General features: G+C 34.0%; 2 protein-coding genes across 8 annotated transcripts in view; both read left to right on the forward strand.

Annotated features, from left to right (window-relative positions):
* LOC115442524 (cAMP-specific 3',5'-cyclic phosphodiesterase) overlaps positions 1 to 26,366 on the forward strand; it is a 351,093-nt gene that overhangs the window by 243,801 nt on the left and 80,926 nt on the right. The gene's annotated exons all lie outside the window — the stretch shown is intronic.
* Positions 1,585 to 5,205, forward strand: LOC119190733. Of its 2 annotated transcripts, XM_037443247.1 has the most exons (3): positions 1,585 to 1,742; positions 3,033 to 3,406; positions 3,595 to 3,820. In XM_037443247.1, exon 2 carries the CDS (start codon positions 3,051 to 3,053, stop codon positions 3,399 to 3,401), a length of 351 nt encoding a protein of 116 aa, XP_037299144.1. In that variant the 5' UTR covers positions 1,585 to 1,742; positions 3,033 to 3,050; the 3' UTR covers positions 3,402 to 3,406; positions 3,595 to 3,820. The 2 variants fall into 2 exon arrangements, with proteins under 2 accessions (XP_037299144.1, XP_037299143.1); XM_037443246.1 differs by lacking the exon at positions 1,585 to 1,742 and having other exon boundaries at positions 3,595 to 5,205.

Raw genomic sequence — 26,366 nt, forward strand, 5'->3', positions numbered from 1 at the left:
TGCTATTAAAACTTTTTATTGTCTTTTGAAAAATAAAAATAAGGCTCTCATTTTTTAACCAATATATATGAAAACAAAAAATGTATTGAATTATCTCGGTTTAATAAATAAATTCATTTCGTTAAATTTAACGCTTACACGAGCCACAATTGTTAATTGGATAAGCTCAAACTGTGTAGAACCAAGCGAACTGGTGATTTTCCCGCTTTGACCTAACCACTATAATGCAATTTCACAGCATCCTGACTGGTCAAGTAACCAACTCTGGACCACAGAGAGTTGGAAAATTCTAACCACTGAAAATGCGGACCAAAGTGGTTATATACTATTTAGTTAGTTGGTTGATCACCAAATACTAAACGGATAAAGCATTACATCCCTGTGCCAATATTATATTAAAGCATAAACAACAACAAATTTTGGCGCATAAAAACAAAAAAAGAAAGGTTTATAGTTCATTCACGCTGCAACTGTAGCAATTGACCTCAGTTCGTTTTAACAGCATAATTACTTTGTATCCCGGGTAGGTTTTTGTTCCTAGTTCTGGTAAATACGTCGGTTAACTTTACTGTTAATTCATATGTGTTATTCGTATGGTTTAGGTATAGTAGTAATTTTTATAAAAGGTTTCACTTTTCAAACGGCTTTTATTTGTTAACGTTACATTCTGATACTTAATATTAGTTATATAGTGATATACAGTACTTTTATATTATTTGACTCATTTTCACTGTATTTTATGCTCAGCTGGTATGTAGCTCGACACAACTACAATTCTTGATTTGCATTGCCTGTGGCTATAATATCATTTCATCTCACTGCCAATAACTGCCAATGATTATACTAATGCAGCCATGAGTTATAGTTAAGGAATAATTAATAATCCGAATTTAAATTCTTGTTAAGAATATTCCGTACTATTTCGGCGTAAACTTCGTAGAACTTTCTATATTCATGTCGTACCACATAAAAGATTATTTATAGGAATGATTCAAATATCTTTGACTTTCAATTTCTTACCACTCATGTATTTTCTGATAAACAATGATCTCAGCAAATCCAACGCTTTCGCAATAATTGCCCATTTAATTCACAGTGCAACGCCACAAGTTAGTCAGAGGGAGCTTTGCCAATCATTATTCATATCGCTGTGTTTATCTCCCCAACATCTGAAGGAGTCATCGGTTCACGACTCCCCGACTCCTGACGCATAATATTTATTTTTGGTACACTTGGACAGTCAGACTTTCGTGAATTGGCCCGATTCGTCTTCGTTAAGGTTTTACTTTGACAGATTTACTGTTTAATCTCGGCAACACATTACGGATACAGAATTTATATTTCTCAAGTACCATAAAATGGTCAGCTTTAAATTCTTTGGTAAATTATTGCGGATGTTTATATGTAATTTCGGTGTGTGTATGTATAAAGTGTATGTATGAGTAATTGTTTTTAATGTCATAGTGAATTGACAAATATAGCGAATATGCCAAGACAGATGTAAGGGTTGTCGGATATAATTGTGGCCAAGTCACGGGCGAGTGATGCGCAGACGCAGTGTACCGAAGTTCGCGCCCACGCAAAGCTCCCGCGACATGACAAAGCCGAGCGCGGCGTCCCCACAGCTCAGTTCAATCGTGAGCTTGCGCAAGGAAACAGCTCCACACCAATCCCAATAATTTTTAAACAATACGTGTGCATCACAAGTGCGGAGAAATTAACGTATCTTCAAAATTTTTCAGGTATTTATTTTATTTGAATCTTGTTAGTGAAATGAAAGAAGATTTTTTTAAATTTAATAATAAAAAAATGTAGTCTGTTAATTTATACAAAAAATGGTGTAGTCATAATTCAAAACTCAATACAGCAAAAGTATCTGATAACTTCAATGCGTTTCAAAATTGCATTATACGACTTTTATCTCTAAGCATAAAAATGCATTTTTAGTTTATTTAATACCTATAAAACTATAAGAACAAAATAATTTCGGTGGTATTGGGATATGATTGAGTTACGGTTCACAACATGAAAGTAACATGAAACTCACACCGAGTACGTCAAAATATAGGTCACGTAAACCTAAATAGCTTATAATAGACACAAATTCCTATTGTCATGCCGGACAGCCAACCGTCAGTGAAAGGTGAAGGTGAAATAGTTGTTAAATATGTGCGTTAAAAATATCGTCCAATGTGATAGCTTTCATAGGTGACAAACAATAAAAATCCAATGCAAAATTATAGCTTACTTTAATTATAATTCTCAACGCCACCTCAATATTTACTTTATTGACATTAATTTTATAAGTAATAAACATTTATAGGCCATACATATTATAATAATATAATCTTAATCATAAAATTTTAAGATTTTCACTTGTGTTTACCAGACCTATACGAAGAAATTTTGTGTTACAGTAATCTAAAATAGATGTTACAATGTTGCCTCATTCCTCGGGACTTTCCAGTAATTTCCTTGTACACGTACCCAATTACCAAATTGAATTATATTACTCTTAACCATTGAATCCAATATTCAATACGTACAATAAAAGCTTTTATTCGCACTATTCTAAATGTTGTCGTCATAATTGTATGAATCAGCATCACATCTCACAAGCCAAACCATAAATACTTGGTACATTCCAACCCAAACAATGTATAAAATATAAATATATTTAAACGCCTGATCGTCTCTTCTAATTTAAATTATTTTTAGATCTTAAATAAACTCTCAGTAACTGTTTTTGTATTCGGATTACAAAAGATTTTAAATTTACGTTAAGAAAAATACCTTGATTATAGGTACAAACAACACACAGTGAAATTCTTCTACAACGTAAATCTAAATGTGGTCCAAACATGTGGTGCTGGCGCAGCGCCAGGCAACACTATCAGTTTTTAACAAACCGAGATTTCTGATATTGCACCATGCGTATACATTATTTCGGTGTTATTCTTTCCTTTTACACTTCCTTGAATACTTTTTTTAGAAATATATTTCCTTTCACATTTTTTTTCTAACGATTCTAGATTTAACCACAAATCAAAATGTCTGAAAGCAAGAATCTCGAGGCTGGACAGCAACTTGTCAAACAGACCATGGATCAGCTGATGGAACAAAGACAGACAACGGAAAAAGTTAGCATTCAAGCTAGACAAGAATTCCGCGAACATTACCAAGAAAGCTATGAAGAGGCATTTGAAGAGGAGACCTTTATCGATGAATTCGGCAATGAGACTACTAATCGCGTTGAATCCAGCAGCGAGAGCAAGGAGCACTCTAAGAGCGCTGACGTTAAAGTCAAAGCGTCCGGACTGAACTCCGAACAAGTTAAGGCTCTCACGGACTGCGCAAACCAAGCAGGACAACTGGCGCTTGACTCCAAGGCTGCAAACTAAATCATGTAATGACATATAACTATTCAGTGATCTGTCAAAAACCTATCCATTTCACGAAATTATAGAATGCGATGTTCGAGTAACACGATATCCTTCATCGTCCTAATCTAATACCAAGGCCCTTTTCAATACTGTTGGAATACTTGTTATATAATTTAATGTAAAGATACTTATGAATAATATTTTGTTTCAGGTGTCCTTAATGCGCTGCTTAATTCGTGCGCTATGGTGGAAATTGAGTGATAAAGACTGTGCCAGTGTTCCTTTTTATTCTATTAATATGTTTAAAGCATAAGTTTAAAAGTGCAATAAAGTCGTTTAAAAGAAATCAGTATGGTTTATTGAAAAGTGTCGTGAACGACGTGCATGTGTTAATACTAACGTAGGTAATAAAGGGTTATCGTAACGAAATGGAGGAAGAAGAGAATGAAAGAAAAAATCGGCGACCGAAACTGGCGGCATTCAGCTCGCTAAATGCTCGCGTCGTACACTCCTCCCTCGAGGAGGGGTTCATCCGACAGCAGGCTTCGTCGGAGTCCGCAGACGCGAACACGTGCTCAAGTATATCAACGGCCCAGTACAGTGACAGAAGTTTTGTGTCGAAAACGAGCACATTTTCGCGGAGCGGCACTTCGAGTTCCAGCCAGGAGGAATGCGAGGTGGCGCAAACAACCATCACTAGCGGACAGTATTTGGCAGCCGCCAGAGTAGAAACAGCACGTTCTATGGAAAGTCTCCGTCCAAGTAAAGATACGTCCCCCGCTCGCCCCTCAAGCTCGTGCACGTCGGTGCGTACCCATAGGAGTTCATTTTTGACGGCCAGCGAACGTGATGTTCGAGAGAGCCGAGGGCTGCCCGCCCGACGAGCCCTGTCTGGAGAAGACATGGGCAACTCGGCCGAAAAAAGAAGGGGCTTGTTCGCAAATACTGAACGTCGTGCACTCCAACAACTCAGCTTGCCCCCTCCTGAGCGTAGGCTGACCATCCTCAGTCCACACAGTCCCATGACAGTCACAGAACTCCAGTGGCCTACGCCATCTGGTATACGAGGAAGGCGAAAGAAAGGAATGGTGCTGCCAAAACTGATTCTGCCGCGCAGTGATTCTGATGCATCGGAGGTGTTTTTTGAAAGGTGCCCACTCTTATTGTTTTAAGTATCAAGTATTTTATATATTTATATTATAAACTTAGAATTAATCCAACGTATTCTAGAACTTCAAATAAATCTTGCTAGAACATATTATTAGTTTAGAGCGTATATTATAAGATATCTATTCTTTCGTAACACATGTTTATTAATTTACATCTAAACAATATTGTAATGTTTAACTGCAGAATATACATAATGTACCTTTCGTTGCGTATTTTAAATTTCAACGTTATACCTTACATAAAAGCATTTGGTAATAAGGAATATTTGCCTTCAAACACAAGAACACGACACAAACGGATGACAAACATTCGAAACGTATTTTGAAGGATTTGCATTACGCATATATCACGAGAAACATAACACAAAATAAAATTCACAGAATCATAAGAAATAAATCCATGATTCACGAGTTTCCATCCATGATGGACTTGCGTCTACATTTCTTACATTTTATGTTTTTCAGACGAATTACTTGGAAACTGTCCAATATCTTGTGTGGTTCATTAGATTATATTTTTAATTAATACAGTTTGGATACGAGTATGAAATCTGATTAACATGTCCGCTATATATATTTACTCAAAAGTGAAAGTTTCATACCCAATTTAATATTTGCATCAAAAATAAACGTTATTCTCATTTGAAAAGATCCATTCGTGTTTCATTTAATTAATTAACTGTCCGAGAAGACAATATAATTACAGACGTAATCAGTTTTACAGACTTATTCAGGTTAAGTATTTTAAAGGCCTGTCAAGTCTAAGCCAAACATACAATAATATTTCAAGAAAAGTTTTTTTAAGATTTATACGTTTCTAAAAGAAATTGTACTTCTGCATTAATAGTTAGGTATTATTATTAGGTATTTTTTTTTTTTTTTTTTTTTTTTTACGTAGGTAAATCATCAGTTGACTATCTCCCGCCTTGGGATGGGCGGGAGGGCGTGTCAGACTTTTACTGACTAAAAACCTACGGTGTTCCCATCCTTTGCCTTTGTGCCTAGGTCCAAGATCCTCAGCAGACGTTCGACGCCCGCGTCTTGTGCGTCTGCCGTGGCGGATGGGACGTTGGGCGCTTTGGCGCCGTATCCGTTCCGCCACCTCCTTTGCGAGCATCACGTCCTCGCAGAAGGAGGTGACTACGTCCCACTCTCTCTCGCCCCGGAGCATGGCTTCTACCAGGCCCCGACGCGAGAGGTCTCCGCCACCGATGGCCGTTGTGAGAACACGGCGGTGCTCAGCCCAAGCTGGGCACACCTCCACCGTATGCTCCACCGTGTCCTCCGGCCGATCCGCACAGTAAAAACACGCAGGCGTATCCTCCACCCGGATCCGATACAGGTACCTGCCGAAGCAGCCGTGACCGGTCAGTACCTGCGTCGTCCGGAATGAGAGGACGCCGTGACGTCTCGTCAGCCACACCTCGAGGAGGGGACTTACCGCCGCTATCGTGGCGTGCCCAGCCAAGGGTTGCGACAGTCGTTGTCGCCATTCCACCATGAGGTTCTGCCGGAGCTCCGTCCGCCGCGCGGCAATTTGTCGCGGTAGCGGAGCTACGCCCCGGCTCTGCGCCTCCCCGCGCCACACATACAGTGACGCAAGGACCTTCGCCTCGAGACCCCATGGCGGTAGTCCGGCAAGGAGGCCCGCCGCCTCGCAGGAGATCGTGCGGTATCCCCGTATCAGCCGTATGGCCATCGCTCTTTGTGGCGCGTTCAGAAAGCGGCCTTGCCGCCGCGCCACCTATGTAAAAACCTTTAAGGCTAACGAGGTAGCCAGAGGCACTACTACTTTTCGCCGTGTTTATTCGGTCCTATTATGTGATAGGAGGCGACCTCATCGCCATATCAGGTACAAATTCCTGATTCCGGACTTATACTGACCAGAATAACCTAATATCACTTTTCCGGACCCGGAATGCGAACTCGAGACCTCTAAGTGGTAGTCGTACCGCGCACGCGGTAATACAACTACGTCACCGCAACGATTGTGTAATGAAATGTGCAAATATAAAATTATATTAATTTATGATTCTTCCGCCTTACATGCATTACTACAATGATAAGCCAGTAGTTATCAGTCAGTAATTGATACGGTTACGATATCATTTACACACATTTAATCTACACAGATAGTGTCAGATCAAGATACACTGAAAACTATCTGATAGGGTTTACCAACATTAATTAGATAAGAAGATGAATACATACGCATTTACAGCACATAATCCTGAGCTATAACATGTATTTATCATGTAATGCTACACATTAAAGATAGCATTTGTAAAATTAGCAACAACTTGACACTTAATACGGACATTAAATAAATCAACAAATGTTACAAGGAAATTATATACGTTTTCTAGTAAGTGCTAACTACATGCTAAATATATTGATATTTTCTTGTAAATGGTTTTCGCTAATTAGCCTAAACTTCGTGCAAATATTCAGAACCAACATGTAATTTAAATCCGACGTATACATACGATGTATACCAAACGTGTTCAAGAACGACATTTGGCGTAACGAGGCTAATCTCATGAAACTAATCTCTCTCGAGGAAACCGTGAACGCATTACATTGATATAACCATACATATACGTACAAATGTAATATTCTATATACAGGACGTTTCACAATAATTTAGTTATCACTGCTGCCTCATTAGGTTTTGAGTGGATAACTCGAAATAAACCGATTCCAGATGAATATGACTTATTGTTAATTTTCTACTTTAAAATCCGAAAATGTATGAACATAACCTGCAAAATCGAATTTCAGATTTTAACAGCGCTATGCTGGCATATAATCGAGTAGTACAGGTGATGAACCCAAGTGTACACTGCTTCAGGAACCATCGGTACGTGAGGAACCATTTAGTCAAAGGATGGTACTAGTAAAAGGAAATTCAACTATACAAAATTCATGTCGATTTTCTGCGAAACAAAATTATCTATCACCCTGGTCGAATTGCTCCATTAATGCTTTAGACACGATCAGTTATAGCATGTTCCTACAACATTTATATATGTTGAAAGCAATAACTTTGTATGTGTGCACGTAATGACACGGCGGTTACAAATAAACCATTTATCTTCCTTACTTTATTTCTTCAACAAACATAAGCTCACGTTTGTATCCTCAATGGGGTAGGCAGATGTACAACTAGTATACCGGCAAATCACAGCGTTTATTTCTGTCCCAAGTCAGACGAAAAACACTAATTTCGGCGAGCCTTTATATCGCGATCCATATCGCCTATAAATCCTGGTCAATTTTCCGTTAGCGTATGTTTTCCAATTCACATAACTTAAAAGACTAAGTAAATTACTTATGCAATGCGTCATCATCATCATCATCATTTCAGCCGGGAATCATCCACTACTAGTTTAGTATGCAATGTTTAGTAATATAAAATACATGCAACATGAAAAGAACCGCGCTGTTATAAAGACACATGGCAAGAAATAATATTATTGGAAAACGAAGCAAAATGGAAGCAATATCTATAAAAATACGGCAGTCTTCAACATTTACAATGACAACATAGTTGCATATTCCTAAAATGCAACATATTTCTTTCAAGTATCTTTTGCGCCGTTCAATACGTCTCTAAGATACTCGTGCACCTATTATCGTCTGTCTATAACAAGACTGAATTTAATGATATCATACATTCCATCATGGATTACACTCTTGCTATCGTGTTTATTAACAAATTATTTGTACAACTGTATGTAAATCTCATACAATTTAATAGTATAGCTACATGTTTATCGTACTGTGTTCAAATTATGATTAATTCGCTCTACCATCAGTAGGTAATAAAGCATGTTTCAACTTTCCCTCGGGACGCCACAAAACTCCAGGCTTTTGCTACTAAAACTCTTCACATCTAGGTTTTAATTATTTCTACAAGCTTAAAGAATTTCCAATATATTACCGTAGGAATATAATAAATAAGATAATAATCAAATTAAGACAATATTTTTAGCATATTATTTTTAATTTAAACGTCGCAGTCATGACTTACTTGGACCTCTCAGCCGTAAAATACAAAACAAAAATGCATCGTGCTTAGCAATCTTATAATTTAAAGAATTATTGTTTTAATGAAAATCCACGCATTGCTATAAACATACTTCTTGTGACACAAATATAAGTAATTCCGTCCTTTGAGTGCAAAGAGATTTAAAAACACATAATTATTGGTGATCAATACAAAAACCATATGACAGGTGTGCTATAGCATTACTCATTTAGTTACATACAACATATGTTTATATATAAAATTAACGTGGCCTATAAGCCAAAAATTTGCAAAAGCTATTCATGTTGTTTTCCATTCAGAAACGTGCGGGATTATATTACTAATATAACATTATTAGACATTTGTTTCACATAAGTTGCTGAAGATGAGATAATCATATATCCATAAGTATGTGATACGATATCTGCCATTGATATCGAAGTTCGCGGAGCACTATATTGTGTGTTCAAGTGTTCGTCTATTAAAGTAACTGTAAGTACGTATCTACCCTGCGTGATGCAATGTCACGAGTATGTTATATTATACAGTTTAATTTCGTAGCGACAAACCAAGGACTTGCAACTGCAGTTGGTTGCAATACTGGTATACTAAACTTGTTAGTTAATCTCGAGGATATTAAAATTTACATTAAATTAATTATTATTATTAATAATATTAGAACTTTTTATTATATAACCAATAACACACGGAAAAACATAGAAGAAAACAAATACAAGACATGGTTACACAATGGGCGGTGTTGTCGCTAAAAGCGATTTCTTCCAGGCAACATTTAATTATTATTTAAATTTATTATTATTTATATAAATTTACTTACATTTACATGTGTAAATGAGCACATGTTCACGCCTTCCTTTATCCTTAAAAAGACGCAACTATTTTTCTAGACAAGAGCGGTACGGCGCCATGGTATAAGTACCTATAGGTGAATTAACACTACACTACACACAAATTTTCATCACTCTATATTCTACCCGCTGTATTGTGTGTGACATCTGGTGAGCTCAAAATTATTTGTCCTCATTATGTCGAAATCATATCGAAACTATCGTCATCATTGAGATTGTCACTCAATAAACGTCATCGTACTAGCTTTTCTGATCATAACAAATCGCTACACATTTTCATCTATGACAGCTTTACAGCTGAACTGAAATCGATTTGCTGCTATGTTAGATTATGTCGCTCGCTGATTTTGTGGTTCAACGCAATTGTATACAAATTAGGCGTTGTAAAACGTTATATATTGGCTATTGCAAAGGTTTTAAGTGGACTTAGGTTTATTACTGATGTTAATAAAAATTATAACTTATTTTATAAATGTATTTTTTCCTAAGACTATATATTTAAGCTTTATACCTTTACGCCGATATATTGAAAGAGGTTGTCAGAGATATAACAAGAGTAACGTCAAAAATGATCTAGTTATATATGTATTTACGCCACAAAACTATTTTAAAGCATATCATAAATATTTTAAATATACAAAACAAAATAACAAGGTTGTAGTAGCAAGTATAAAAATATTTAACTTGGAACCGTGCCTGTCACACAAAACTATTTTTGTTCTCGTACTTTATGCCTCTTATAAGATACTAGAATGTACACAAAAGGCTTTACCCGCAATACAATAAGAAGAAATCTTAGATCCGGCTTAGAAGGTTTTTCTGTGCTGACGACGAGTGCTGAATAACCGGTGTGTGTTTATAAGCCCTTTAACACACTTCTCGGTCAGAAAAGACGGGAAAATATCAATATATTTTTATAAAAATCCCTACGAAATGTATCTAAACAGGTAGGGCAAATGTTCATTATGTGCATGTTTCATGTGACTATATTTGATATTGTTTTCATTCAAATATAAAAACTCTAACACTCCATATACTGACATCAGTTACTTTTTAACTCTAAGTAAGTAAACAATTTAACTTCATATTACTTTCAATTCAACTTTATATTCAGTGATAATTGTGGAACGGTAATATTTTAACGTTAGAAGCGGCGTTAGCCTAGTTTCGTGTGGAACGGACTGCCAAGACGAATGTCCGCAGGTTCAAATACCAAGGGCACACACCTCTGACTTTTCTAAAAAATCATGTGTGTATTCTTTGTGAATTTATCATTCGCTTTAACGGTGAAGGAAAACATCGTGAGGAAACCTGCACATCTGAGAAGTTCTCTATAGCAATTTCGAAGGTGTGTGAAGTCTACCAATCCGCACTAGGCCAGCGTGGTGAAATAAGGCCTAATCCCTCTCAGTAGTAGAGGAGGTCTGTGCTCAGCAGTGGGCAAGTATATAATACAGGGCTGATATTATTATTATATTATTAATGTTTAAACCATACGGATAGCATTTTAAAACAGGGTAATAACGAACATACCCAGCTGACAGTTTTTGTTTAACCATTATAGCCACTATCATTTCACCACCAGGTCTCAGCCTCATCATCATCAATCACATAAAGTCCACTGCTGAACATAGGCCTGCCCCAAAGATTTCTAGACGGATCTGTGGACGGTCAAATCGATTTAAATTGCTTAAAAAACTGCATATTATATGCAACGAATAATAAACATCATTGCAAAGGTATTTTCCTAGAATATAAAGGCAAAATTCTTATTCGATTTAAAGTCAAAATGAACACGTTTAAAATAAACGTCCTGACGTCGTTAGAAAAAATAAACAATTTTCTTTACCCTCATATTTTTCTCGCAAATAAAAACCCGCGGCATCTTAAAATACGGAACATTTTACGTAAATCCATGAAAATGAGATGAGAAAATAACAATTGTATTTATGGTAAGTTCTGAAATAAAATGTAAATTTTTCAGACGTTTTACTTCACCCTAAGGATATAAGAAGACATCATTATTTTAGGAAGTGGAGTGGTAGCTCGAAGTCCGTTGTTGGAGCAAGGTCGGAGTCGCCCGAAAATTTATTAAAATTAGTTTCGTTTACTATCCTGAAATGCATTTGCATTATTACCTAGCTACCTAATTCCTACACATGGATTTATGCAAATAATACAAATTAAATTAAGGTTAAAATCTCTATCATCACAAAATAATGTTATCTATTTTATAGGTTTATTTAAGTAAATTTAATTAAACATGTCAGATATATAACCCACATGTTGATCGGAATTCTGTACGAATTATAAAATACTTATAACGCCACAGTTTTCAGGTAAACAAAATGTTCAAATGAATGTACAATGTATACCACCATTTATTGATTAGTGCATTAAGCTTGCGACCGAAAGGGCGGATAGATAAGCGGGTTAGAGCGTCGGCTCTTCTGGATAAGCTCTCCATCACGGCGGCCAGCCTTCTAACCACCCTTTGTCCCCTAATGCATAGTATTAACCGTACTCGTATGCAGGGGAACACGTGTTTGAGCTAGAATTAATGTTTTTACTGTCAAATGATTCTCTATAGTTATGCGGATGCAGATTTCTACTTACAGGTTTATTTTAGGGTGGGTTAAATGATTGATACATAATAATGGGGAATAAAGAAATACATAAGTTCGTATTTATATATTTTGCTATGTTATAAAGCTTATTTGAAAAACATTTGTATGTTGGCAACTGTATAAAGAGTACTTCATACGATATACAAAGCAAGTTATTAATTATAATAGTATACCTACAGAAAATACACGTGATACATTATATAGTGTACTTATATCCAGAATTGGAGGAAGCGGAATATTGTAAGGTTTATTTATATACCAAATCCCCAAAACATTGTGAGAAGAGACATATAGTCCCCAATAATATCACAAGTCGGGCTTAAGCCGACAATTGCGTGAACTATTAAATATTTCAGCTGAACTGTTTTATCATTTTCTGTAAAAACTTTTTGTAAAGGTGTCATTCAGTACGAAAGCCGCTAGAAGTACACCGAGCGACCAATTTACTTTCTTAAAATAGACCCGCAGCCTAGTTGAGGTGAGCTTTGTGTTCTCGTGGCCAGAGGTGAACATTCCTATAATTATTTCGTGAAATATTATGCGCGGTACGTTACATTAAAACAAACTTATTGCTACAATTTAAGACTATGATTTATGTAATGAGATGCACAAAAAACGTTTTGATGCATAAAGATATTTACATTGAACAAAATATTAAAATAACATGCGTAGTTAAAATGCTTCAATTAAAGATTATTTTAACGGGCCTCTGGTAAATTCGTTCAATTTATATGCCTCCCTGTTGTATAATGATCTTAAGCGTAGGCCAACATTTTTATTTTTGTAATAAAATATTTCAACTCTTTTTATGAGTTTCCCATACCCGATACCGCTCGTCAAATTCTGTCAGCTTGTACGTCATTCGGAACATTAACGTAATGTTCACGTGTTTCGTGTTTTGCTCAGGCATTGTGATCGACTTGGTGGTCATCAGAATGATCACTATAAACTATTACCCATTCTACAATAAATTACCACTTTTGTATATATTCGTTATAAAATTTTAATAATTTCAATAAATTAACAAATATTTGTGATACGAACATATTTCCAGCAAAAGTTATCACGGCAAGTGACCCCATTGCACCTGCTAAGTGGAGTCCAATAGAGTGTCGACTGACGAGAGATGAGTACCTCTCGACAGTCGACACAATTATGCCGGAAACTGGATATACACAGGCTGATCCCGAAACGCAACGGACTTACTATATTCACTAAATGCAAAGATAAATAAATAATAAATTGCACAGCATTCAATACATGTACACTTAATGCACTAAGATTTGTTGGTCTTCAGCCCCTCGCCAATCCCTACGGCGAACATTGGCGTCTGCAGTGGAGTGGGCGAGTGCGCAGTCCTTAGAGACTTGCACGTTCATTGCTATACCGCCGTCATGCAAATAAACTACTTTAAACAACTACCACCAACACTGTGTATTTAGTTCAATATGTTTTAAGTATGTTGATACTAATAGTATTTTATATTAGATATAAATAAAACGATTGTATTTACAAAGATGTTTATAGTAGTAATATTTATCACAGAGATATCTCCCAAGACTTTGATTGTACACCATAGTAATTGTGAGCGCTTAATTTCAAGATACCTGTGAAATAAACCCATAGTTTATACCTAGTAAAATTCGAAATTAATGTTGCGATGTAAAACTATATACTTAAAATATATATACCGAGTGTATCCATGCTTAAAAACACACTAGAACTATCCAACTAGGAGCTTTTCCGAACAAGCTTAGTATAAAGTTCCATAGCTGCTTCTACAAACCTTACAAAATTTTGATCGTAGCAATATAAAATATCTATCAAATTTCAGGTTTATGATGCTTGTAACCTCTTTAAAAAAGGGTATTACATATGAAATTATAAGATTCGTTATATATGACTAAAATAAAATTTTGAAAACAGTTTTCTTCCAACTTAACAACAAACAAATTAACTAAGTATATAATAACAAGTTATCACATTTATGAATTTAATTGACGTATCGTAATGAAAAAAAAAATATATATAAAAGTCATTACTAAAGCTAATTAGATTTAAATTTGCTCGTAGCTTTACAATCAGTTAAAAACTGAAATACCTGGTGAATCAATTTATTGCTAGGGTCTAGTGGCTAATCTAATGTTAATTTACAAGTCGACCTCCAGCCAAGGTTTCTGATTTGGATTAATGATCGGTGCCATTAGGCAGCAATCGCGGCGGACCTTTAACGAGGTTCAATACATTATAATTCTTTTTGTCCCCTATGCATGGACAAATTCGAAGGGTTTGACTTTATTTTTGATCACAAATCTGAATTAGAATTATGATCCTAATATTAATATTTACATTATACTTAATTGATATTAAGATATACATTCGCAACTAATACTTCTATGCATATATTTTCTAAAAAAAACTGATTGTAAATAAGACATATAAAAAGTCAAACAAAATTTCATTTATTTCATATTTTTGATATTGTTCTTGAACACAATTAAAAATCGATGATTTTGTTATAATAAAAGCCAGCTTTGAATTTACATTTTTCGTGATCTCCTTTTTGTAACAACCGAAACAAGTACATATTTACACGGCAAATAATTCCAGCCTAATATTTATAAAGAGTAAAACGTCGCGTCCACATATTCGCTCGTATGGCACAAGCCAACACGAAACGCCCTAGGGGAACACACAAGGCCGGGGTGGACTATTACAGCTTCCGTTTAGTCGCTATACATGGCCCAGATTAAAGAGAGGCCATTAAAAGCCGACTATTGACTTCTTTGACTTAAGTTTTTGAATATGAAAAAAAAATAATATTGAATAATTTCATTTTGGGACAGTCAATTTCGTTCAACGTATTTTTCAAGGCACTCCTAAGTTGTAATCAATTGATTATATTTTTCATTGATTTAAAGGAATATGCCCGATTTTAACAAGTTCTGTATTTTGTTACGTGTAGTATGTACAAAATTAATAATAAAACGTGTTTTTATTAAAAAAAAAAAACTTCTCAGCTCTAATTAACAATCGGAGCTCAGAAATTCTCAGAAGTTTCAGAGTATTGTCAATTACAGCTATGAATTCGGAACAACTTATTCCGGGCTTACGATGTCAAATTTTTGGCGTAAAATACAAAATTTAAACCCATTTAATGCATGAAAGCAAACTTAATAAACTCGCGAACGACGACATATTGTGTCCATTACCTGGATTTAAAATAAAATAGCCACGCACAGTAAACATTTTATTTACATTATTCGTAGTAATCAATGTTGGCAATGAGTACCGGATACTTAAAATTCGATAAACATCATATAACAATTTACATGATACTTACGTGAATTATGAAATTTAAAAATTATAGAATTAAAATAGTAACTGTAAAAAAGATCAGGTCAGAGAACCGAGATTAATTCGCGAACAGAGCTGTGCTAGCGAAAGCCATATTATTACACCATATGAGTACATATTATGACGGGCTAATATTTCAATTTATTGCACAATTATTTGATCACAATGTTTAGAATAAACAAAATTCTCTTTCATCATATAACCAGGACTGGGAGCATAAAATAGATATCTTGAGAAATTACCAATCAAAAGATTTCGGATCGTTTCCTTTCAGAATTTGCCTTCATTTTGGCCTTTAGTTAGTAGATATCGCCTCCACCAGGCCTTTATTCGCATCTTCGTTTTTACTGTCAACATTTTACGATGGAAGATCGATAGCGAACGTAATATCGTGATTGAACATCAATAGATTACAAAGACCGGTCCAGGCATCGCGTAAATAATTGGTTTAAAAACTATGCCACGTATTCATATAATCCGATATTCAAAGTGAAAAATGAACTTACCAGCATAACAAACGGCTTTTCAATCCGAACCTACGAAAAAATGTCGCTAGAGGTTGGTAATTTATTATTTTTGATACATGATCTATACGCGTTTGTGTGGTCGCTATGTGAAAAGATACGGCGATTTATTTGACTCAGCCGGTTGTTATTTATAAAGCAAAATATTACTCGATTCTAGTGGATGCATGATTACGTCTTTTTGGTTAGGCGAAAATTCACCCATGTTTGAAATTAACTAAACAATTATATAAATACAATTTCGCAAAGTAGTCAAATAGTCACTCTGCGCATATTCTCGTACTTTACTAATTTAACGCCAGCTTCGCATGTAACTTATTATAGTCACAATTGTCATGTTATAAAATTATTTAATTGACATGAAAAATAAGTTTTAAAAATCTAAAATCTTACATCTACTCGCTTCTTCATGAAATCCATTTATTTTTGTGAGAACAAAGAAGGCCAAACTGCTGAAAAACTATCAATTGTACATTTGTTAGTAAATAAGTTTTGTTTTTGGGTCGTAAAAGTTTGGGGAGTTGTATAGCTTTTTTACAAATTACTCTCAAGTGTGCCTTTGGATACTCGCTTGAACATCAACAGAACATTTGAAGTAATCTTTAGTAGCAATAGGCCGGAAAACAATCAACGAGATTACTTTATGGCAGCAAACATCACCATTAAAAACCGAGCGATCGTTGCCGACATATTTAGGAAAGTTGGAAGGGAGAGACGGTCTACAGGCCTCCGGCAATCGTACTGTCTACAAAGAACATAACAGAAAATATTTCGTGTCGGTTCTCTGTGTCAATTGACCCTCCCAGTTCAGTTGGCTTCTTCATAATATAAACAAAATTGGTTAAAAAAAATACGTTGCTATGGAATCAAACAAAATTTGGAATAAAATACAATTTGTCTAATTATACCGGGTAATAGATATTTTTATTTCAATTACATAATGTCATCAAATTAAAGAAATTCGTAACCTTTCAATGTTTTTTCAACCTTATTTCCGTTGATAAAAGTACCAATTATCAAAATGTATTCACAACCTACGCAAAATTTAATTAACATTAACTACTTAACCGTCTTGGATCCAATAGGTAAGTATATTCAAGAATAAGGTCATCATTTTCTTTAACGAAAGTGCTCTTCTCGAGTTTATACAATGCATTAATTTTGTATTTCGAATTCGTAAATACAGTTTTGGCACAAAGTTAATGTAATAAATCAGGATCCTAAATAAAATGTTTTATGAAATGTGTTTATGCAAAGGAAGTCATTTAATTCAGTAGGACTGACGATAAACAACTTTATTATAATCTTTATAAGAAATTCATCATTTCAAAATATAAACTATATTAAGAATTTCGTAGAACAATATTTTTAAATCAATACTAAAACTAAACACTCGATTCAAAAGAATGTCAAGAGGTACAACCACTTTTCGTAAAATTTTCATCAAAAACTACAAAACATTTTTGGCACGCGGCTCACAATACTTAATTAATTTCTCGAACACTATACAGCAATGTTTTTATTTTCCTCAGTAAGTATGTATAGGACACTTGTAGAGAGATAAAAAATATCCGGAGAGACCGAGCAACATTCTGGTTGTACAGTTGCCCGACTTAAATTAATAATGATTCCTTAAAACCTTACCTTTACATAGTTTCTATGATAGATGCCATGACAGCACGCACAGAAGAGTTCTTCCTAACCAATAAACTCACAAGTACGTCAAGAGTGGTTATTTTTAAAGCAAACGTATCCCAGACCGGAGATCGATATCCCGTCTCAGCTATATTGGCGACAGGATAATGTAACGCAGAGCAAAATGAATACAATGCAAATTGAAATAAGTAATAAGTACTAGACTGCTTAATCGTCCCAAAATCAAACTACTACATGCACTAAAATGACGTCATAAATTAAATATCGAACATTACAGCGGAACCTTTTCGATTGTTCAAAGAACCGAATTTTACGATGCAATAAATGCGACTTTTAAACCAGAATCAGACTTACATTTGTGCAGCGTTTCTTTAGTGTTTTATCAACGTTTATGTAGCCTACGGGACGGTCCCAGTTTATAGTGTGATGATTTATTTTAAACTCTTCAGACAACAAAAGTTTTTACGTCAAATTAGTTATATTTGACGTATGTTGATATTTAACCTCTTTATAAATCTACGTAACTACTGTGTTTATATGACATGAGAAATGTAGAGAATAAGAAGAATAATTAAGATCTCTTAAATCTTTAAATGTATGCTATCTAGTCTTATGTTACAATGACGTATGAATAATTGTACCGAGGCTGGAAATACTCAAGTCACTAAGAACACGAAGTAATTTTCCTTGTGGAATTTCTGTAGATATCTCGAATATAAATATTGTGGTTATGTATTCCATGTAATGGCTAATATATAATACAGCTGCGCTTGTCGCTGTTGGGGTTATTTTCATGATTATATACTAACACCGCCAACAACGAAATACGAGTATCTTGTAAAATTAACTCTATTGACTTAATATTACCTAATTGATATAAATTTCACCTAATTGTCGTACAATGTAGAGCATTATTAATAGAGGCATATATAAACATATAATTGGACTTAAGAATTATTGACGTTGACTATCGCTTTAATCTCAACGATTTTTAATATCTAAGTTAAGTATTCTTTGAATCTTTAATTTGTTCGTTTCCTGACATACGCAGTAACAAAAAACAGATTTAGTATACTTGTAATACTACTAATACAATAACTAAAGTCTATTAGAATATATCTCAGGTGTAATTAAATAGAATACTGATTGTATATTACCGAAATAACCATCCTATGTAGTACATACACCTACGTTCCGACCCAGCAGGCATGCTGCGTAATAAACTTTAGAGATATTCACGTGCGTTTTACATTTTGCTAGATTAATATTAAAATATGAACTGAATTTCATGAATTTAACTATCACGATATTTGACTTTATTATTCATTTTGCAAACTCAATATTGTTTCTACAGGTTTTAACGTTATCAAAATTTAACCAGACAAAAAATATTTTTATCCATGCTAAAGGTAATTAAAATTTGTTATCTCCAACAAAGACGGTCTAGTACAATATTTTTCAATATAAATCGCTGGAGCGTAAACCTTTGTTCCTAAAATTGCAGTGGCGTGAGCTTTGTTCATTTCATCGGTTTCTGTATAGTGGCTCGTAAAAAATATAACAGTATTTTATTATTGGCATCTGGATACCAGAAAACAGTAATAAAATTCATATTTTTCAATATTATAACATTTTTTTAGCTCCGCCCGCATATTCCCTTTCCCAGGATAAACACCTCACTATCTGCATTTTCGGTATAAAAATTAGGTGATGATTTCTAACAAACAAACTTGTTCACAAACTTTTATATTAGAATAAAGATAGATTACCAGGATTAAATATTAATTACTGTTCAAACCAAGCTTATAAAAGTCAATCGGCGCGTGGTGTCGTGCTAATTCTATTTGAATCAAAGATAGGAATTTCCATTACTAAGCGCCGGCCACGTTTAATAATATTTTATTTTAGATTTTATGTAGAGTTAACGCATAGCCCGCTTTATTTAAAAAAGGGATTACAACAAAAACGAACTGGAAAGCCAATGTTTGCTATCGTTAATATTTTTATGCCATTTATTTGTCATCACCACCAAGTCCCAGAGGATAAAACATAAAACCATAATGATTTCTTATATTTACGCGTATGTTAGACATAAAAAAAAATACCGCGAAAAAATCCGTAAAATAGTTTTATTTTATAGATCTTTTCGTGGTATTTAATATTATAATTTTCTCCCGACGTTTCGAAGACTTCCCAGCCTTCGTCGTCATGGGTCGGTAACAGTTCACAACTCTTCAAGACACTGCGAGCTCATTCAGCGTAGATCGGTAATAGAGAAAACTATAATATGAAAAAACCGCCATTCAATCCGTAAAATAGTTTAATTTCACATAAAATATTATAGCTATAATTCTACTATTTTAATTATTACAATCGTAGTGTTAAATCTGCTGGAAAAATTAATAAATAAATAAAATAAAAAATAAAAATTTGGTGTGAAATTATTTTTATTTATTTTTAGCATATTATTTAACTCCTCTGATTAGACTACAGTAGATTTACTTATATCTTAAACAAGAATAGTAAAATCAAAGAAAGATACCGTAGATTATAAAAATCATTCGCAACAAATTCAATTTCTTGACTCTAAACTCGACGCCGTCTGTATCAAAGGTATGAAAGATTTTTCCATTTGATCGGGAGGTGCTTCTCAAATTATGAATGCTCTCTTGTAACTTTCATTTGATATTTTCCTAAGAAAAGTCTCAATCGAATTAAACAAATTGAACTTCAACCAAGGTGCTCTCAAGTGTAAATGCTGTTTTTATTTGAAATAATGTCTGTTCTGAAATACTTTTCGATTAACTATATTTTATTGCAAAAACATCAATTATTAAATAGAAAATATTTCAAATTAATATCTGCACTCAAATGAGGTTAAATTGTATTTTCAGTTTAAAATATTAAACTTAATTTATATTCTTTGAGAGAAAATTGTTGTATTAAAATGTTATTTTGCTTTATTTTCAGGTAAGTCTGGCGCATTTTGCGAAGTGCAGATGTCACTCATTGTAAACTGAACCTTAATACCAGGTATACAAAATGTAGACGTAAGCATTTATCTTAAATTATTAGCATTAAGTACATTGAGCGTATTTTTAAATTCATCTTCGTATCGTAAAAAATAACTCTTTTTATTGATATTGTTAATAAAATATTTTGTATTTGAACCTTTGTTTGGACTTTAAATGTAAACAAACAAAAGGGCGTATATTTTTAGCGTTTATCGCAGATAAAGATGAGAACTCAGTTCTAAGTACTTGATGCTCTTGTCAACCATCCAAAGATCGTTAAAGAATAAAAAATGAGACGTTCAGATATAAAGTCTACTTAGTGTTGCTCAACGTTTCACAATAATCGCATAAAATAAACCAGTGTTATAGTGAAACAAATTACAAAATCGCTTAGTCCTTACCGTAGTCTGAAACTTACATTTTACAAATATTTATATTCGTAATTTAATAATTCTAGCTTAACATTTTTCTGACAAGCGAGCTGAGCGCTCGAAGCTGTAAAGTTAAATTAGCAGTGAAAACAGCGACGAGTTTATTTTATAAAAACATAGCTCTTAAATTTTTCAGTATTAAGAACTTATAAAAGAAGTGCAAAAAGAAAATTAAACTGTATAAGCACCCAGATTTTCGCATTGAAGCTACTCAATGTACCTACATGGTAACTTGATTAATGACTCAACTTTATCAAGCTAATAGCCTCCGTGGTATTACAAAAAACTGTTCGTCACTGTTTGCAAATACCCAGTCGAAGATTCAACATTCGGTAGAACTTATGAGTCATTAGAACCAAACAGCATTGGTCTTTTATCAGATAAGTGTAACATTTTCCATCAAATAAATTTCCGTGTAATAACTATGGCTGTCTTACCATCAGTCAGCCTAATGTACTTGAGCGACCAGAATTTAGACTTCCTTACCTGAACTATGCCACTATATAAATAAAAAATCTACAAAGCTTTTTTTATACTCACCCGGATGGCCACCACCGTACACAAAGTTAACACCCGCCATAGTGGCCCGCGTAAGTGTGTCGCGTTACGGAATCAGACTATGTACTATATCCGGTACCACCAGTCCGGCATAATGGTGTCGACTGCCGAGGGGTCATCATCTATCGTCAGTTGACATTCTATTGGATCTCATTCCACCCACTATCAGGTGTAGTGGAGTCACTTTACCATAAACGTATAAAAAAGGCACTGTCCGGTGCATGTAGAACATACATTTATGTAGACATGGTTTACAGTTGAAATGCCGTATTTTTTGGTACTTTGAAGCTTTCTCGCACAAAATACGTTTATGGTGTCAAAGGCAATAGGATTATACGCCCATCTCGAATTTGCGTTATGAAATGGTATTTTAGTCTCTACCGTTGAGCAACACCTGCTGCGCATAGCCGATCGCCGGTAGCTGGATTAATCGCTGCTTATCACGGTAGCGTACACCGTGGTGAAATTCCCCAAAGTCCACAATCAAAGGCGTGCGTGATGCCGCAGCGTTAATTTGTCAACTCTGCACTTCATTGGTTTTTAATGACAAGTAAGATAGCTTCGTGTTTTTTTTTTTTGTTTACGGTGTGTGGACAAATTGGATTCTGATTACTTATTAAATTTATTCTCACTTATTAATACAGTACACGTAATTCTAAAATGAGTTTGATATCTATTTCAAAGGCTTGTCATATTTAAATAAATAAAAAGTAAATCACTACCACCTGATCAGGTGAAATAGTGTGCATACGTGTCGAAGTTTCACTATATACATACGTACATAGAGTATAGATTTTAGTAAAATTCTTTCGTAGCTTATACATTTTATATAACTTTGTAGGTCGTTTGAATCTCTTATAATTCGCAAAAAGAAACATAAATGTTATTTCATCACAAATATAGACCTAGTAGTAGTGACTAGTGAGATATTATATATAATATAGAGTTTATCTGTACATATAATAAAATTTTAACAGGCCAATTAGTACATCATAGATATTTAAGAAAAACTGATAAGGGGGTGGCGCTTAATAAGAGCAACAAAATAAATACTGCATTGAATTAAATGCAGTTGTCGCTGCGTATTGCTAGAGGTCTTACTTAAAATATAGTTGACTTGCAAACCTAAGCTAATACTATATACTCGTAACTTTAGATAAATACCTACATATAATAAATAAAAGTGTTATAAAATCTCCGTAACAGGGTGTAAACAACGTAATCAGAAAGAGGTTCCTATTGCAACCTTACATAACCACCTAACATGTAATACTCGTGAAATCCGAAAACATGGAAAAAAATGCGAATAAAAAATCTTTTGAATATATTCTAACTATATATAGTATTTTGTACAAGTTACAAAATTTTACATAAGAATGATACTACCATTCATCATATTGTCAGGAAAAACTTCCTGAAATATTAAAATACATCCTCGGCACGTTGAAGTTGGAACAGTTTTACGACTGCACAGCCTTCCGTTTTACAGCAACGCTTTCAGCATCCCGGTGTTCCATACGGAACGGGCAAAATTCGAGCTACACAATAAACTAACTATAAATTACATTCCACAACCATTGTTTTGAAATAAAGACAACACACAAAATTACATTTGATATTTTTACCCGATCTCGGTGAAGTAAGGAAGGGTATGAATTTGAACACCCAATGTATGTATATACGTGTGTATTATATGTTCCGCTCTAGCTTCGCTTCTGGACTGATTTTGACAAATGAGGTGTCTATCGATTCGTATTTATTATGTAATGATTATAATCTATATATTTTACCAGAATATTTATATTTATTTTTCAATTACACGTAAAAGAAGAATAGCATTTGCATCAAAAGTGTCATATACGTTTTATAGAACAATTAAAGCAGTATATATTCTCACTAACAGATTTTTCCTTAGCTTTTAAAAGAAAATTCATAAAAACATGATTTGCGAAATCTGAAGTACACACAGCAAAAATTAAACAAAAAATTACGATACATTAATATTATTAATAATTACTTTTGTATTTATGAAAAAAACCGTTTCGGAGCCCGTAGATGAAATGCCTTTTTACAATCGTTAACGCTTATAGGAAACAAAAACATCTTTAAAGACGATATAACCTTGCAATAAACTTATCGTCATTCTTATGCATAACGTTAGTGTTAACGATGGCAAAAAGACATCTTGTGTACGGCCCCAGAATTCGGAAGTATACGCGAATAAATACAAAACATTTATTTAATCGAACTAACTTTAAACATAGTATTATTGTAGTATTAAAAAATATATATGATAAAAACTTTAAAAAAAAACATAATATTATAATTTTACCTCGCATTTAATAGATTCAGCGAACACAATATATTTTATGTTCGTCAAACCCACGGAACAGAAGAAACGTCGAGCTTATAGATTTATATCCCTCATCCACATATTAAACAAAAGGATTGAAAAAATATCGGCTCAGTTATTTCAATTTCGGAAAGCGTTTCGACGAATCCGCACATTCCCTTGATCCCACTACCGTTTCGCATTGTGGAATGCGTATGCCAAACATATGTTTGATAACCATATGTACAAAAAACTATAAATATAATATATTGTATTAAAAACAAACTTATACTTTATACAGAAGATTGATAAATGATTCTAATAATATAAATGTGAATTACTTGCAATTATTTACTTACTATCTTTTTAACATATATAGCATATAATCTCACTGCCATTTCCGGCTATACTTTATAATTAAAACTAAGAATACCAGTTTAGTGGAAGAGCTACACTGTCTGCTCTTTGGTGCTCACTGTAGATTTTTTTGGGTAGCCCACTTCAGCAAGTAACGTGCGCTCAAATAGCACGCAACGTCTAAAGCACTGCTTTTCAAAAAAGGGACGGGGGGGAGTTCGCTCCCTTTGGGATGCATAACAACATGTACGGGAGGACGTTAATGTAAATTTTGTTAAACAATTTCTATTCTATCTATATTTTGGGAACAGTATTTTTCGGAATGAAAGGTACCATGTGCCTTTCTATGCCCCTGACAACGTATATTCAAAATTTCATGATCATCGGTTAGACTAGTAAGGATGTGAAGGCGTTACAAATAAACAAACTTTTATGTTAGAATACTTTGTGAGCTATTTTAGGCAGCAGGGTAGCGTGGCAAAAAATACTTTGGGAACCCCTGGTCTTAAGGTATGCGATAAAAGTCAAAGAACTATTGTTCTATTTTCTAACTGCGCAATCACGATACCTACGGCAATGTTAGAATTTTAATAAAACTATTGCTGTGCATTATTACTACCCATTGCAGATATGACATAACAAAGGTTCATTGACTGGCACGCCGCATTAAGTTATTTCCCACTGAAAACAAACACCTGTTTTATACCCATTAAAGCCTATAATAATTTTATTGTTAAAACAATAAGGGAGTTATCCTTACAATTGATTTTTCCAAATAATACAATATTATGTAATACAATGAATATATACAAAGCTCAGATAATTAAAAGCTGGAGATAAAAAATCTTTACCATATCTTCATAGTAAAATGTTTACATTAGCTAAATTAATATATCTTTATACAAAATATAACGTTTTTTGTGAAAATTCATCAATCATTACATTTACACAATAGCGTAGCCATATCCAAACGTAGTAAATTATCTAGCATATACTCATTGGAATATAATATTCACATTGAAAAGCGATACATTAATCATTATATTATATCTGAAAACTGGGCAACTACAGACGATTAAAGAATGTTCGATGTAAAAAATTCTTAGAACTTCCTACATAATCTATCTTCGTCTTCAAGTTTTCTAAAGACCTCGATCAAATAGATAACAACATAATCGTACGTGCTTTCTATCTAAAGCGAAATCACCTCTTCGTTACAATCGATAGCAAAACGTTTCTTACGAAATATTATTGGAGGAATGTCCATAAACTTAGTACGTACCTTCATTCTTCTTTTGTTTAAACACCTTGATGTATTTCCACAGAAAGTTTTGTGATATTTAAATAATAATTAATTAAAAATAAAAGCACCCAATAATATCGAATTTAAAATCCCTCCAATAATAACTTATGTTTAGTCATTGGTTTATATTATGTAATATTGAATAGTTTAAGAAAGTATTATTGTCTTGTTATTTGCCCTCCTTATTAGCTAACATGACCTGTGGCTTGGATACGATTTCAAGAGCAGGCATCACTTTGTATAGGCTTTTTAATACTTACCAATTCACCTGGGAATAAAATATCTCAAACAAAGCTGGCGCCATGCAAACACCTTAAAAACTAAGCTAAATCGTTTTGTCAACGTTCCTGAATAAGCATAATTGGATGACTGGTCATTGAATTACAATATGAGATTATAATTGTAATAAATAAACAGATGGAAACGCAGCAAATAGTTCTTTCCATGAAAGTGAAACTAGCGTGCGATATTTTATTGGAACACGTTGTGATTTCAGTCATAATTTTAAAATAGAACGTCATTGCGTGTTTAATGTTTGCATTTAATTTTTACGACTCTCTCTCTCGGGTATTAGTCGTTAATCTGAAAACTATTTACGTAATCAAAAGTCGAGAATAAAGTTAATGTGTCCCCACAAAGTCCTGGAAGACATATTCTTTTCATCTTTTTCTTTTTCATGTCAGAACTGCGAATTTCCGTTTAATTGCGAGCTTTAATTAATTTACCGAAACAAAATTATAAAATATAAAATGCCAC

The sequence above is a fragment of the Manduca sexta genome, chromosome 26 (assembly GCF_014839805.1).
Source record: "Manduca sexta isolate Smith_Timp_Sample1 chromosome 26, JHU_Msex_v1.0, whole genome shotgun sequence".
Taxonomy (NCBI): Eukaryota; Metazoa; Arthropoda; class Insecta; order Lepidoptera; family Sphingidae; genus Manduca; species Manduca sexta.

Bases quoted from the DNA above. Each gene is read 5' to 3' on its own strand.
- LOC119190733 (XM_037443246.1), top strand. From the start codon at position 3,812: ATGGAGGAAGAAGAGAATGAAAGAAAAAATCGGCGACCGAAACTGGCG.